The sequence below is a fragment of the Siniperca chuatsi genome, linkage group LG18 (genome assembly GCF_020085105.1).
Source record: "Siniperca chuatsi isolate FFG_IHB_CAS linkage group LG18, ASM2008510v1, whole genome shotgun sequence".
Classification (NCBI taxonomy): domain Eukaryota; kingdom Metazoa; phylum Chordata; class Actinopteri; order Centrarchiformes; family Sinipercidae; genus Siniperca; species Siniperca chuatsi.
This window is the reverse complement of record NC_058059.1, coordinates 13,934,500-13,950,989: the sequence shown is the minus strand read 5'-3', so window position 1 is coordinate 13,950,989 and position 16,490 is coordinate 13,934,500. Positions and strand designations below refer to the sequence as shown.

At 41.4% G+C, this 16,490-nt stretch overlaps 2 protein-coding genes across 4 annotated transcripts; both read right to left on the bottom strand.

Moving 5' to 3' along the window:
• Positions 1–627: 627 nt before the first annotated feature.
• On the bottom strand, positions 628–12,029 carry LOC122866038 (inositol polyphosphate 5-phosphatase K). Of its 2 annotated transcripts, none has more exons than XM_044175156.1 (13): positions 10,419–12,029; positions 7,858–8,469; positions 5,918–6,025; positions 5,635–5,743; positions 5,403–5,519; positions 4,805–4,980; positions 4,308–4,419; positions 3,976–4,085; positions 3,629–3,866; positions 3,404–3,541; positions 3,241–3,306; positions 3,051–3,155; positions 628–1,948 (listed from the first exon to the last, which is right to left on the bottom strand). In XM_044175156.1, the coding sequence occupies exons 1-13, from the start codon at positions 10,484–10,486 to the stop codon at positions 1,478–1,480; spliced, it is 2,430 nt and encodes an 809-aa protein (XP_044031091.1). In that variant the 5' UTR covers positions 10,487–12,029; the 3' UTR covers positions 628–1,477. The 2 variants fall into 2 exon arrangements, with proteins under 2 accessions (XP_044031091.1, XP_044031092.1); XM_044175157.1 differs by having other exon boundaries at positions 3,656–3,866.
• A 134-nt stretch (positions 12,030–12,163) lies between these two features.
• On the bottom strand, positions 12,164–15,730 carry smtna (smoothelin a). 2 transcript variants are annotated; one of them, XM_044175158.1, is made up of 8 exons: positions 15,412–15,730; positions 14,668–14,772; positions 14,180–14,255; positions 13,957–14,085; positions 13,797–13,854; positions 13,175–13,292; positions 12,897–13,048; positions 12,164–12,740 (listed from the first exon to the last, which is right to left on the bottom strand). In XM_044175158.1, the coding sequence occupies exons 2-8, from the start codon at positions 14,752–14,754 to the stop codon at positions 12,593–12,595; spliced, it is 768 nt and encodes a 255-aa protein (XP_044031093.1). In that variant the 5' UTR covers positions 14,755–14,772; positions 15,412–15,730; the 3' UTR covers positions 12,164–12,592. The 2 variants fall into 2 exon arrangements, with proteins under 2 accessions (XP_044031093.1, XP_044031095.1); XM_044175160.1 differs by having other exon boundaries at positions 14,668–14,769.
• Positions 15,731–16,490: the final 760 nt, after the last annotated feature.

Sequence of the window (16,490 nt, the reverse complement as noted above, 5' to 3'; positions counted from 1 at the left end):
CTGACTAAGAATCACCTTTTCCTAATTTGAAAACTTTTTTTTTTTAATCATACAAGGAAACATAATCTCCTCCAGTGCCAAACCTGCTAGGAATTTAACATATTTTTTCTGCTCAATATGTGGAGAGGAAAAACACACTGAATGGCAGCAGTTTGACTGGATCAATAACTCCCTGCAGTCAGCTACATGTAAACTATGCAGTTGGGATCAGATGCCTTGTTTTTGGCTGCCCATCAGATAAAACGTAATACTCAGGGGATGATTCCTCTCTGTGTGTGCAGCTTGTTTTGCCTCTTCACGCTGGTAACTTTGGTTTCAGATCTACTTGCTAATCCAAAGCGTAATTATCTTGTTTACAAACATCAGGGCAAACCATTGGATGTGCAAACTCATCCACACCTCTGTAGAAATCTTCTTCGTATAAACGAATAGTATGGCTGTTCCAAGAGATTGACATTTGTTTTGTTGTTTCTATTTGAACATTGTACTGTATCAAAGTCATACCTTACAGACTCATTATGTGTCATTATGTCACTTGTGTATTATGTGTACATTATGTACACACAAACATACACTTCTTCTTGGCAGTTTTAAGTAGTGTTTGTCCAATAAACAGTATTTTGTCAGTTTACTTTCCATTTGTTGTTTTATTTGCACACTCACACAGTTACACAACACTTTTTTCCTTGAAGCAAAACAAAGACATTAGCCTAAATATTCACTCACCGAGCTCTATAGAATAAGATCTGTATTCACAAAGCTGCTAAGAATAAGAGCATCGATCTAAGATTGTTGTTCAAGTCACAAGGTCACATGTAAAATCTCAGATCGAATGGTGTGGTGAAATGCTCTATCTTTATTCTTGGATATATTAGATTCATTTTATGAATACAGACCAAGAACTATAGAGTTAAAATTGTAAACCATCATCTGGTCAAAAATGCACGTTTCACACATTTAATTTATGTTTTAACACATAGGCCTACACACACACACACACACACACACACACGCACACACACACACACACTCTCTCTCTCTCTGTTGTGAATTATGATACCACCAATACTTCTGGTCCCGGGTCCTTATTTTGATATGGGACTGTTTACATGGATCCATATTGCTGTCAAAAATAACTGGTCACATCCATCACAGGTTTACTCTGACTTTGGTTTCACATTCAACATGTTTGTTTACGTATGATATTAGCTTATGAGTCTATAAAAGCACTTGTTGTCGGGAGTCTGGACACATCTTTGACTCCGAGATACACACAGTGTATGAGATGATGGTAGACTCAGAAACAGAGAGCTGCAGGGCTACAATGCGGAATGTTTGCAAACTACATTAGGGGTCATTAAATGTGCTGCTTCTACGAGCACAGTGACTTTGTGGGATCAGATCAGACTCTGAATGCGAGGATATTTCCATCGTTCTCCTTGTACAGTACCTCCTTTTAACTATTGATGTTTATATTCTATGCAGTGTTTGTTTCCCCTGTCTTTCCTATCTGTTTGACCCCTGTGGGGCTAACCTGAGCTGGTCTGTGTTCACCTAAGATAGCAGCGATCAGGGCCTCCGGTGCAGTCACCCCACCACCTGGAGACACAGGGCTGCGGGGACTGAGCGGGCTGATGGTGGGAGACTGCACAGTGTTGGGGGAGACCAGGCGCTCCTTCTTAGCAGCAGAGCAGGGAGAGCGGCTGCCAGTCTGGCCTTCTTTGGAGCGAGGACAGAGACTGAGGCTCTGCAGAGAGGGGAGGGGGTTGGAAGATAGAGCAGGAACAGCGGGGCTGCGGCTACGACGGTGGCGATGGTGGTGTTTGCCGGTTTTGGGGCTCGGGCTGCGGGAGTTTACAGCAAGCAGAACCAGAGTGCTGTCATCTTCTGAGCTGACGTCTGAGCTGTCGGAGCGGCGCGAGGTGGGGCTGTGGACTGGAAGCTTGATCTGTTTAGGATGGAGGATTCAAGAGAAGGTAACTGCATGAGCGAGGTTGAACTATATGACCAAAAGTATGTGAGCAGACCTCTCCTTGTCCTCTACTTAAGTAAAAGAAGCAATACAACAATGTAGAAATACTCCACTACAAGAAAAAGTCCTGCATTCTAAATTTTACTTAAGTAAAAGTACAGAAGTGCTAATATTGAATCATTATCATTGATGCATACATTTTAGAACAGCATTTTAATGTTATAGACGGTTGCAGTGGCGCTAATTTTAACTACTGTACTTTATATACTGTTGACAGGTTAACCTGTACAATGCATCATATTTTAAATAATGATCCTATGTTTGTATGTATAATCTGATTCTGCAAAGTAACTAGTAACTGTAGCTCTTAGATACATACAGTAGAGTAGAAAGTACTCTGAAATGTAGTGGAATAAAATAATATTTTCCAGAGTAATCTATTAATCATTTAGTCCATAAAATGTCAGAAAATAATAAAAAACTTCCCATCGCAATTTCCCAAAGACCAAATTGACTTACTCACGTCTTGTTTTGTCCGTCCAACAGTCCAAAAGCCCAAAATTTAGTTATGATTCATTCAGATTTCAGTTTACTATCATAAAAGACTAATAAATCTGGAGCTGGAATCAGATAATTTTTGTTTTTAAAATGATTTAAAACAATCAATCGATTATTAAAATAGTTGCTGATTTATTTTCTGTCGATTAACTAATCCTTTCCTGTTTCAACATGACAATGCCACTGTGCACAAAAACCAGGTCCATAGAGAAATGGTTTTCCCAGTTTGGTATGGACAAACTTGACTGGCCTGCACAGGACCCTGACCTCAACCCCATCCAACACCTCTGGGATGAACTGGAGCGTCGACTGTGAGTCAGCCTCTCACCTAACATTTTGTGGAAAACCTTCCCAGAAGAGTGGAGGTTGTTATAGCACCATGGCTTTAGAACAAGATATTTAACAGTCACATATGGATGTAATGTTTGGGTGTCCACATACTTGTGGCCATGTACATGTGTATATCCATTAACAAATATATCATGAGAAGCAGTGAGATGGCTCCTCTGATTTTTGTTACCTGAACTGGTGTTGACAATCCAACAATACTGTTCATATTATTACTGTAGTAGCCCAGGATGTATTCACAATCATCTCTTGGCAAATCCTCCTCTGAAAACGTCACCTGGTGAAAAGAGGAACGGAAAGAAATGAACCCTGAATTCAGCTGTGGCACAAAATAAATATGTGAATTTGAGTATAGGACCCACCTGTGTTGCATGCTCTCCCTTGGCCCATATGTAGGCTTGGTAATCTTTGTGATGTCTGAACCCAACCTGTGCAGCAGTAACAAATGGCATCAAACACTAACACTGGGCATCATATTGTAAGAATTTATCTTTTGCTTTTGAGCAAAAACAATTTGAGAATTACCTTGTATATCGCTACCCAGTCCCATGAGCTGCGCTGATAAGTTGATGCAACAGTGAATCTGACTGTAGCATCTGAGACTTTATACCACTCCTTGTTTACCTGCAGCTCCACCAGGGGCATATCCACCTTGAATGGGAACTAAAAAAGAGAGCATAGCCAGTTATATAAAACATAATCAAGCGAAGTAATAATACAAACAGAGATGCCATTAATAAATTTAGTTACAGTGTATTTGAGGAAACATTGTCTCACATGCAGTGAAAACAAGGCAGAAACAGGCTTGTGGTCACTGATGGTGAAGCCCATGTGACTTCGGTACACATGCTGTGTCACTTTAGTCGCCCCACCCAACCACGAGGTCAGACCCCGCTGCAGTGCTGCATTGTGGGTAGGAACTGGGGAGCCGGTACGACGAAGGCGCCAGAGGATGCGATCCGTCCAGGCAGGTTTCCTCTTCTTAGCACTGACAGAAAAGAAGCAAAGAGGGGCAGACTGTCATAGCAGGAGTTTAACAGGTCTGAGAAAAATAAAATCTGACGGAGTAAGTTTGGGATGGAGGCGACTGAACGAACCTGGTGTCGTACGTATGAGTGCCCACATCAAACTTATAGGTAGGTGGGAATTTGAGGGGTCCCTCGTTGAAGCCTTCCAGGATGGGCTCTGTGTTTTTCGCCATGTTGAGCTGTAGAGTGGACAAATGATGGGGGGAAACAGAGCAGGTCACGTGCGTGGATGAATTTCATTCACCCTGACAGAAGGTGATGTTTTGTTCACTTTGTGCTACAGTACCCTCTGCTGGCTGTGGTTGGTGATCAAGAGACAAACAGGTGGTGTAAAGCCTTCCAGAAGAATCAATCTGTCCCTCTAACAACGCAAATGTTTTAAAATGCTGAAGGTGCCTCACCTGATCTCGCTCCAACAGAAGAGGCAGCTTATTGCTGTCGATGGCACATTTCACCACATGGATGTCATAGTCTTCAATACGGAAATTTAAATCCCCAAACCAAAACACGACACTGGGGACAAACACCAAAAATACACCAAAACATTTTTTTTAAATACAGTTGTTACATTTTAATTTAAACAAAAATGTAGGATGTTATTTTTTTACTTCAAATTCAAGACACATAAAAGATCAAATAGAGACTTTTAAGCTTTATTATGTAATATGGCCTGCTAAGATTTATATATCATAGGTGAGCAGCTGCTACAATTTATAGCTCAGGTCAGGTCTGAGACATTTTGGCGCAAATAAAATACTAAAACAGAATATTTTCTGAATGAATGCGTGATATTTATTCTTTAATTATGGCTGCTGAACAATGGTGTGCATCTTTTTTTATGGGTGGTCAATCTTCAGCTGAATGAATTAAGCTCAAGTGTAAAAATGATGTCACCCACTCATGGTCCAGTACACCGGTGGCAGTCCCTCCTTCAAACTGCTGCTGCTGCAGGATGCTTTCAAAGTCCTCCATCCGCTGCTCCAGGTTCCTCATGTGAGCTGGCAGGTGACAGTTGAGAAAACACACCGGGTGGCCAAACATTGTCATCCTCGCGCTGACACCCCCTTTATTCCCCTTAGAATGAGAAAAAGGGCAAAGAGAGGACACAGTGAGAAGTGGATCTCTTATTCATAGCATCTTTGAAATAAAATAAACCAAATTTGTGTTCAGGGACAAAGTCAGGATGTATTTTTCTGCCCCTGTGTCACAGAACCAGAGAGCCAGACAGCCTGGTGCTGCACTGACCTCAAAGAGAAGGAGACTGCACCAGCAGCAGCCAGGGGTGATGCTGACATCAACATGCACGGGAAGGTCACACACTGACATATGCACCCACGCATGCACGCGCCTGCTGGCAGGAGGGAGCACACACACCACCTTTCAACACCCCACCCGCCCCCTTAAACCCCCACTGACACAAACCTACCACAAATTCTGCAATGTGATAAATCTCAGAGCAGAAGTCAGAGCAGCGCTCTTCAATGCGCAGCACGTACCCAATATCCCCCAAGTCCTGTGCGTGTACTCTCTGTCTGCACGCCTCTGAGGAATGGAAGATGGCAGAATTTAGAGAAAACCAGCAGCAGCACTCCCTGCATACGCTGGGACGCCACCTAAACGGAGGGGATAGATGACAAATAATATATCGTAACAGTAAACTAGATTTTATAATGGCAAAAAAAGGATAGGAGCAAAAAAAGTCTGATATGAGCGATCAGATTTACTGACCAAAACGTATCCAAAAGGACTGAGTGTGTCCATGCAAAGCTCACTCCACTGGTCTGAAAAAAGAACATCCTTCAGCCGCTTGTTTATCATGGAGTTGACTTCCTGGAGTCTGTGTGGTGCCAGAAAAGCAGAGAAATGTCATTAGCAAGTGAAAATGGAACATTAATGAAAAGGACAGCGATGGGTAACAGGAGGGGACGGATCAAAATGAACACAGATGACTGAGTGGGCACTCGCGGCTGTCTCGCTGGCACTGCTGAGCCTGGTAGAAATACTTGCTTACCCAATGATAAACATGTCGACGCTCCCATCTGAAACATTTGGTCCGAACAGAGAAGTGATGTCATCTGGTGGGACAGCTGATCCCACGTTCCATGTGACGATGTACACCCTTTCAGAGGATAGAAACAGTGGAAATGCTGCATGAGACTTAAGTACTATATATACTGTAGGGTGATGGAGGACATAATCTGTGCCGTAATCCTCAGAGACATAGCTTTCTTCAGTGTTGCTGCATGAAGAAAAAAAGATAAGCACAATTAAGCACCTTTGTACCTTGATGATGACTAAGTGTGTGCATGTGTGTGTGTGTGTGTGTGTGTGTGTGTGCGCGAGTGCTAGAAGAGGGAAAGAGAAAGAGATGGAGCAAACTGTCTTTTGATATTAAACTACCAGCCACACTGTTTCACTACAGAAACAACAAGAACAAGAAACTTATTGGGGCTGCGACTAACATTTATTTTTTAAAAACTATTTTCTCGATGAATCAATTAATCATTCCGTCTATAAAATGTCAAAAAATAGTGATAAATGCAAAATACAGTTTCCCAAAATCCAAGTTAAAGTTAAATTTTGTCCAACTCAGATTTTATTTATTATCATAGAAGACAAAGAAAAGCAACAAATTCTCACATTTGAGAAGCTGGAACCAGCAAATATTTGGCATTTTTGCTTGAAAGGTGACTCAAATGACGAATCAATTATCAAGATAGTTGCCAGGTAATTTTCTTTTGATTGACTAATCAATAAACCATTACATCAATAATTAACCTTTGCTATCTGGATTCGTGGTTTCTGAAAACAGTTTTAGCAATAGGGTACAAAAGGGTACATTTCCAGAGTTAAAAAATTTAAAGGACCACATTGGTAGTTTTGCATGTTTTAGCACAATAACTACAAATCATTTGTTTACATTACGGGCAAACTTTTTCAAAAGCATTTTCTCCATTCCAGCCATTTGTTTCCATTCATTTCAGTAGCCTATAACATAAATATCAACGTACAATAATTGGAAAATTGCTTGAGATAGAAAATTACAGGGAACAGTCACCTTTATTTGTTTTTGTCAATGGTCTATTATTGTCACGTTATTTCTGAACACAGACTGTTTTAAAAAGTCTCCCTGTTGGTGCATTCAAGGACACTTTGATATTTAAGACTTGAGAGTTACATACAACATGGCTCCCCATTCTAATGGTTTTCAGCAGCAAACTCTCAAATCTTGACCAATCCTTTAACTCCCCGCCAAGTACGATGTTAAAGTATTACCTGCTTTCAACGCTGTTACGTGCTGACAATAAAATAAAACTGACAATAAAATAAAATAAATAAAAAATAAAGAGGAAAACACAATTCATGTGATGGGTTACGTTTTCCATGCAAGTGGAAAATGCATACTACACTGAAATGAATAGATGTACTTTGAACGTAAAGTATATGTGATTTTATTGTTAATGTGCTAAAACATGTAAATTCACCGGTATGGTCTATTAGAATATGATCTAAATGATGAGAAATGTGTATTTGAGTGGGACGGTAGGACCGGGGGAGGTTGCTGCCATCTGAAGCCCTTTGGACATGCTTTCTCCTTCATATAAACACAGTTCCACAAATTTAAACAGTTTATACAAGCAGCCGTTGTTCATGAGCAAGGAAGGTCTCTGGGAAGTCTGCCAACAAAATGTGGCTGTGTCACTCTGTCAGGTTCATAAAGCTCTTAGTGAAATTTGCAGCTTTGATTCATGTGACATGGTGTGGCACACATCAGCTTTCTGACAGGCACTGACTGCGGGACAGCTTCTGTAGCTGTATTTAGATGTAACAGGGACAAAACATTCACAGCGATAACAACAGAATCCTTTTAAGCCCTTGTGGAAATCCCACAGACTAAGTAATATAAAAATGGTAGAAATTGTTTAATAAAGGTGTTATCATTTGTCTCACCTGAAGTCATTGTCCTCTCCTCCTGGCTTGTTGGACTGCACTTGGCTCTGTGTTGAGCTCCCAGGTGAGGGGGTCCTCTGTGGCTGAGGACTCAGGCTGGGTTTGGGGCTGAGGCTGGAGGGCAGGTTGGGGTTGGGGCTCAGGTAAGGCTGGCTGGTGTAAGACTGAGGGCTGTGGGGACTCTGAGGACTGTGAAGGGAGGAGGAGGACTCTGTTGGGGAATGCGGCAGGACATTGGCACTCTGAGGTCCTGGGATACAAACTGGGATTAAATCTATTTCCTTGGAGGGGTCCACTGAGATTCTGGTCGTCTTTGGAGCAGGTTTAGTTCCAAGAGCAGTCGGCCTTGGCCGGCTTATGCTTGCCAGAGTTGCTGAAGTGGACCCTGACTGCATTTGGTCTGTCACTTTCATAGGTGCAACTGCAGCCTGCATGGGACTCAGTCCAGACTGTCTGTTGAGCACCTCTGATGGGCTGATGAGAAGGGGTTCCTGGATTGCAAGCTGTGGAGATAAAGCTGGACCGGCTCCGATCGATGCACAGGGTCCAGGTTGCACTTTGGGCCCACAAGGGTCAGTACTGATTTGTTTCTGCTGCGTGCGATCCATCAACCTGCAACAGGCAGTATGTGGATAATTATAACACAACATTTGTCTTAATAGTGTTTGAAAGAAAACTAGATAGTGTGGCTTGCAGAGAGCATAAAAAATGACAAGTGACTTTTCGTTCTTTGCCCTTCACCATGTCTTGAACCTGCCTTCAATTGGGTCACAGAACCTCAACATCATTCTGTGAACCCTTAGGACTCAGGTGAAACAACAAAGCTGAGCAAATGCATCACATAATACTGAACACCTGTCTACATCATGCTCCTCTGGCATCACTGATGACACATCAAAATATACTAAGCGCCAAAAGTAAAAGTACTCATTATGCAGATTGGCCCATTTCAGAATCATATATCTATGGATGCATTAATGTGTAGTGTGCACTTTAATGTTGCAGCTGGTAAAGGTGGGCTAATTTTAATTACTTTATATACTGCTGGGTATCTTCATCTACAATTTTACTATAGTAATACTATAATTGTAGTGATTATATTTTGTATTAATAATTTGAATCTGCAAAGTAACTAGTAGCTAAAGCTGTCAGATAAATATAGTGGAGTAAAAAGGACAATATTTGCCTCTGAAACGTAGTGGCGTAGAAGTAGGCTATAACGTAGCATAAAATGGTATTACTCAAGTACCTCAAAATTGTACTTAAGTACAGTACTTGAGTAAATGTTCTTAGTTACTTTCCACCAGTGTGCTTAGGAACTAACTTTGGACCTCCGTCCTGGATTAAAGCCTTGTTGCCTAGCAACATTAATTAGCCCCTGACCCTTTTTACAAAGCAAAAGACAGAACTGTTGGGGATCATTATGGGATAGTATCACACAGTGTAAAGTGCTTTACTGCTCACTGTTCAACTACCATTTGATCAGTGGTGGAAGAAGCATTCAGGTCTTTTACTTAAGTAAAAGTAGCAATACCACAGTGTAAAAATACTCTGTTACAATTAAAAGTCCTGCATTCAAAATCTTACTCAAGTTAAAGTAGAAAAGTATTAGCATCAAAATATACTTAAAGTACCAAAAGTAAAAGTACTCATAATGATGGTCCATTTAATTATATTACTGGATTATAATTAGTGATGCATTAATGAGTTCATCATGTTAATGTTGCAGCAGGTAAAGGTAGGGTTAATTTCAAATACTTTATATACTGCTGGGCAGCTTAACCTATATTGATACATCTTAACTTATTAGTTGATTTATATTTTTCATTAATAATCTAAATCTGCAAAGTAACTAGTAACTAAATAACTGTAAAATAAATGTAGTGGAGTAAAAAGCACAATATTTGCCTCTGAAATGTGGTGGAGTGGTAAGTATAAAGTAGCATAAAATGAAAATATTCAAGTAAAGTACAAGTAGCTCAAAATTGTACTTAAGTTCAGTACTTGAGTAAATCTACTTAGTTACATTCCACCACTACATAAGATCTCTTGCTTAAGAAACCAGGAACTCAGGTCACTCAGAGGGGATGCATGAGATGGGACACACAGCTGCAGATAATGGAGCACATCAGACAGTCAACAGATACTGCAGGTCACGAGGAAGAGGATGTGATAGGAGGACAAGGGCCTCCCACCATTTTGTTTATGTGCCCTCCCACACAGAAATTATACACCTCTTTCAATCATTCATAATATGCAAATTGGAATCTCTTTCATGTGACCACAGTAGTAGCCTAACCTGCAAAACAGAGCTTTGAGTAATGGTTTGTACTGAATTCACTTTAGAAGATAAAAGGCAACTTTCAGAGCTTAAATAGCACAAAACAAATGGGCCCTTCTTCATATTTTATAGTCCATGAGCCTTCAAGTCTGAATGACAGCTCCACAAAGGTACGAGCCTGGACCCGTGGAAAAGCACAAATGTACATGCAAAATCAACACAAACACGAAGCTGCAGTGGCCACCGTGTGTCACATACCTCGTGAAAACATCTGTCTTACCTTTCATGCGTATTTTTTTTATTTTTTTTTTTATTTCCAAGGTGAACCGCAAAGGTGATCTCACACATTCACAGAGGGGAAGAGCATCTGTATCCTTTTTGTCTCGCAAGCAAATCAACGCGACAGGGTTGTCACATAAAGGCGAGAGCCAGATCGATTTATGGTCCGGAGACAGACCGACCCAGCCAGCCTGCAGGACCCACCGTCGGTACCGTCTCCGTCACTGTGCAGACCGCGCCGCAGGGCTGTCAGGACAGAGGGCGGTCACGCTTGATGTGTCCGGACTCCTGCATGGTGATGTTTGTACTACAATACAACAGCTGATTACACCTCATAGTACTTATCACTGTCTATAGCGCAGCGCAGTTGGCCGGAGCAGCTGTGCACTTTTCGGTCAGCATCTCGCCTGCACCTCTTGCACACCGACCCATCACGCGCGCTCTCAGTGCACCTCTCTCTCTCTCTCTCTCTCTCTCTCTCTGGGTAAAACATATGAGCACCTGGGGGCGGGCAAAGCAGGAACGGCAAAACAAAAAGCAGCTGCCAAAGTGCAGCCGGCCATAAATAATTGAGCATCTGTTCTATCAGTGACGCATTAATCTGACATTAGTGCGTCACCGATAGGGAGAATTGATTAGCGTGCCAATAATTAAATTTCAGGCTGGCAAAGCTACCTATCTGCTCCCTCTGTATAACAGCTGAGCAAAGAGCGTCTAGCTGGTCGGGGCTGGACACTGTAGCACGGACACCCCTAAAATCTAATGCAATTATTAAAGTAATGCTGTAATTAAAACTACTTTTGTGCTAGTATCTTATAGAGTTACATTTTTATAGATACTATGTCAAAAAGGTGTTGATTCAATGTAGTCATTTTGAGGACCCATGTTTGTGGTGTTTCATTATTAGGGTGCGATTTTCCTAATATTGTCCTGCTTCCTAATATAACCTCCAAATTAATATTTATTGCAGTTACAGTGACCAAACCTTCTCCTACTAAATACACACAATACCTGTTTTTTAAAGACAACCTGTGATGATGATGATGATTATTAATAATAGCTTCAGTTCTGGTAGTACTTAAGTAAAGTACATAAATTAGTCGGCAGATGAACTGTGCAATGTGTCAATATGCCCATTAGAAAAGATGCTGCAATTAGAATTATTAAAGGAATCCTGAGAATTAAAGCAGCATACCAGCTATTGAGCTCACAAAACACACCATGTCTTTTAAACTCAAGCCACAAGTTGAGTTTCTATAAGTTTCTGTTTTTATAAGCTTTCTGTTATAAATGTGAAATCTCAAGCCCAGCCAAGATAACCCCAATGACATCACAAGGGTTATTTTCTGACACTTTACAACACTCCCTCCAGAGCCACAGAAAACATTAGACAGCGTGTGAACTGGGATAGCAGCACTCTAAAAACACCAAGAAATTGCACCCAGTTTAGTCAGAGGAAGCACTCCAGCATTGTATTTGACATTATACAGGCTGAGTGTGATAGGCTGCTCCTCCTGAAGAGTAAACCGAAAGTTGTACGTAAAATCAGTGGAGTGCCCCTTTAACTGTTTACACCCCACACTCACACAACATACATCTAAACCATTTATAACAAAGTCCTGGCCGAGTAGTTTTAAATAAAACATGAGGAGTTGCTGAATATGGTATCAGGTAAATAAAATACTTTGGTATCTACAGGCTCCTTTAGTTTAACCATCAGTTATAGTTAGAGAACAACAGCATGTGTAATGGAATGGATATTTATTAAACGTGTCTTTAATACTCACACACTCAGGCCCTCAACAGCATCATCATACAATTCGTTCCCAGACCTACTGTGGCTCTGACTGGGATTAATGCAGATGTGTAATCTCAGTGGAATGTACTGATCCTAAGCGCCAGCTGTCCACTGAGAGCACATGGACACCCCCAAATCCCTGCTAACACACAAACCGATACCAATACCACACATTAAACACTCCGCATTTACACTCACATGATGCATCAGCCAGACACATCAAATACTTCTCCTTCATGGAGACAAAATGTAAATATTCAGTTGAAAAAGGTGCATAATATTATCTTTTTGACCTTAGCTTGTGCTTATGTGTGTGTGTATTAGTTATAAAAATTGAAAGCACAGCCAATCATGAAAGCTGTCTGACTTCTGAGAGTCTACAGTCGCTTTTTGGTTTTGACCAAGCCTTTCTCCACCAGGCAGCGGTAGAACTCCTGGATGTACGTGTACACACACTTCCAGTCGGGCTCTTTCATCCGGACTAAGTCATCAGCGTCCAGCAGAGGTGGGCAGCCTGCCAGCCTCCTGCAGACAGAGAGCGAGTGTCACTGACAAACGACTTCCGACAAACAATGACACAGAACTGTAAAGTCACTTTGCTCTTATCTGCAATGCACCGCTGCATGGAGCTTGTTCCAGACAAGATGCATCTGCTTCTTCGTATAAGGAATGAGCGCTCACTCTGCAGTGCTGAAAGCCAGCTGGAAGTTTTCCCTGGGCTTGTTGGGGTTAAGGATGGAGTACTCGAACGCGTCAGGGAAGAACCGGTGCACCAAGGCGCAGAAGGCTATGCCGTCTTTCCAACTTGAGGAGAAGTTATGGATGTCCACCCCCTGTTTTATAGCAGACGGGAATCAGATTAAAAGATATAGTGGCAGATAATTAAACTTAAGGGGCAGAGCTATGTATAGCTCCACAGGGCAATAATTCACAGGCAAAGAGAGTCAGGGCATATTTACCTCATATGGCTCTGTTTTGGCTCTGCACCAGTCCAGAAGCATCTGTTTGACATTTTTAGCATTGGGTGCTGCAGCAGGAGGACATTTTTGGGCTGAGGCTACAGCAGGACTGGCCATGCTGAGAAGAAGAAACAAAGACCAGAAGATACACACTGCATGTATGGAACGAATGGTTTACCACATCTTTTCTTCTTCTTTAACTTGACAGATGCTTTGCATAACAAAAGGGTTTTTTGTCCTTTTGGGTGGACAGGATTACTAAACATATAAGGAGACTTTGCTGTGCAGCAGTCAGGCTCCCATTAGAAATTAAGACAATGATGCTGACAGGCTTCAGTAGTGGCACCACATGAATAGGTCTCATCTGAATCAAAATGTCTATTATATAACACCTTGTAACATTTTGTGGATGTGGCTACTTAAGTTTCAAAAAAACAGTTTTGCGTGCAAGGCCAACATACAGTACTTTTAATAAAAAGGTCATTAAGTTGCAAAAAGAAGTGAATTATGCGGGCATGTCTGGGATTAAATGAACTCTTCACCTGTTTAGTGTTGTTTTTTAATCCTGCTTTGTGTAGTTAATGAACCCAAACATGCAAAATTGACCATACAATTGACTCACCCGCCTGCTGTCCTGTTTAAAAGAGTGGAGGCTGATGGAGAGGGCTGGCCTGATGGCTCTAACAAGATGCAGAGAATCAAATTAATATCATGAAGCTCACATCATTTAAATAAAACATTAAAATATATCAGAGTGTTTGAGAGCATCTGTATAAACGTACTGTTTGTTGGTAGCTGCTGGTTCATGGACGCTCTGCCTATGCTAACAGCTCCGCCTGTTGTTCCTCCTTTGCTCAGGCCTTGCTGTCTCAAGTCCTGCTGCCTCGACCCTCGCTCCTGCTCCCGTTTATCTGATGAGAGGCAAGCAAAGCATCAGAGGAATAACAGACATTATTATAGTAACTTATGGCTAACTCTTGCATGGGAGCAAGCATCAGATTCTACCTCTCTTTTTCTTGAGCAGGTCCCTCAATGCAGCACGTATCATTCGTCTCTCTTCAAAATCTGCAGCATTGTCCAGCTAAAGACATAAACCACTGGTTAAAAAGAGTGAGAGATTAAAAAGATACACAAAGCTCTGTGCAGCTTTAAAGAGATATCTTACAACAAAGTTTGTCCATACAAGGGATCTGTAAATCACTTTGCTTTCATTTAGAAAAACCTATGCATATACATAATCTTGTATTACTGGGTTAAAGGTCACCTAGTTTTCAAAAATAAGAAGTGAGAAAAGTCTCTGTAAGAGTGATGACAGAAAATATTCAGCAAATGCAAAAGGTTGATTTTAAATTAAACTGAAGATCTGTAAGAATTGAATTCCCTCCCTGCTCTTACAGCACTGCTTGCATGATATTTGATTATGAGGTCAGTTGACCAGATTTTTCCTTGCGAAGAGACACAAACTAATTGAAAGTCACAAATCACTGGCTCACCATCTTGTTGAGAACCTCTTCATCCTCAATGGCAGCCAGTTCTTCGCTGGTCATCGATGCTGGTCCAGCATCAGTTTTTGACTCCATGTCTGAGGAGTGAATCTGCTGGATCGTGCAAAAACACAGTGACACTTATTTAAGATATACATTTCTTGAGAATATTGAACAGAACAAGAACTTAAAGACAGCAAGTCAATGCACACAAAACACGCTTAGTATTGTGAGACAACTGAAGGGAGGCGTGATGTTTTCAGGCCTTTCTCACATGGCCTGAATAATCACAAGTTTATCATTCACAAAGAATTGAAATGTTTGAATTATTTATACACTAGACCAGACACTTTTCACTGTTTACACTAAGCAATGTGCAAATGCCACAAACAGAGCATAAAATCACATTGCTGTAACTCAGATATAAATAGCTGTGTTGAGTCTTAACAGACTCAAACTGAGCAGCCATTGGAAAGAAATGTTTGTCTCACTGAAGTACCCCTCAGTGTATCTCAGCAACTGGCTAAGTGCAGCACAGAAGGGGCAAAAACACGTACAAATATAGTAATGTAGTGGAACAAGACTATTACTAAAAGAATCTGATAACAGCGTGAAACTATGCACTCAGATGCAGGGCGAAAGGAGTCGCAGTAAAGCCTAATGGCACAAGATGTGAAGAATAAAGTAATAAAAATGTGATAAATAGACACTGAGAATAGTGACTGGTGGCTGTTGAGGTGTAGTGTCACTCACCTGTTTTCAGGATGCAAACTTGTGTGTCTAGTGGCACTTTTGGGGCTTCTTAGAAGTTTTCAGCAGTCTCGTCTCCTCTCCTCGATCCTCCTTTAGACTTGTCTGGAGAGCTGTGAGAGCTCAGCGTTGACATCACACCTCACACCGCAGCGCTTCATAAGGATGGATGTTTGGAGAGCGAGTGGAGGTTGCTTACATGAACCACCCAAGATGGGAAGGAGGAGGAGGGAGAAACACATCAGGTCCTCGTCCATCAGTCTCTGTCCTTCAGCAGAGTATCTGCTCCTCTTGTCTCTGCATCCTGGATGATGTCATGTGAAACTTCATGGGGCATTCCCTCTGCCAAACTTTAGTTTTTTTTTTTAAATCGGTTGGAGAGTGCTGCTGACAAACCTTTTGGGTGGGGAAAAAAAAGAGTTAACAAGGGCAAAAAAGCGAGGAGCACTGCCTTATTCAGGCAAAAGGCTGACCAGTAACCCTCTGCTTACAGAAGTAGATCAATCTCTACGAGAGGACACACACACACAGTCGTGTTTCCATCACTTCAGAGGACATTACTTACTTACTTATATCCATTTTCCGGGGACTTACCCTAACCCTAATGATTTACATTATGGACACACACACACACACACACACACACACACACACACACACAAATCTGGAAGAAAACAACATTAGCAAAATACACTCAACTTCAGCAGTCATTATGTAGTGTTTGAAAGTTAAGGCAGATTTAGAGAATGATCTAATAAATCAGAAAGCAGACAAATTGCTCCACCAAGTGTTGAACACACACAACTGCTTCATAAAGACCTCACAATGTATGACAACATACTGTGTGTTCAATAGGCCTTTTTCACAGAAGACATTTTGACTTGTTTTAGCAGGAAAAGCTCAAGTGTTACTAATAACATTAACGACAGCTCAGTTCTATTCAAGTGTCTCAGTAAGCCATGACAGTGAGCCAGCATGCACGATACCAGGACCCTGAAACTGAAGTAGCTAAATGTAATTCAGCCATCATTCATTTAATTATTTACCCGTTTAACACTGTGATATGTCAAATATAGCCTATC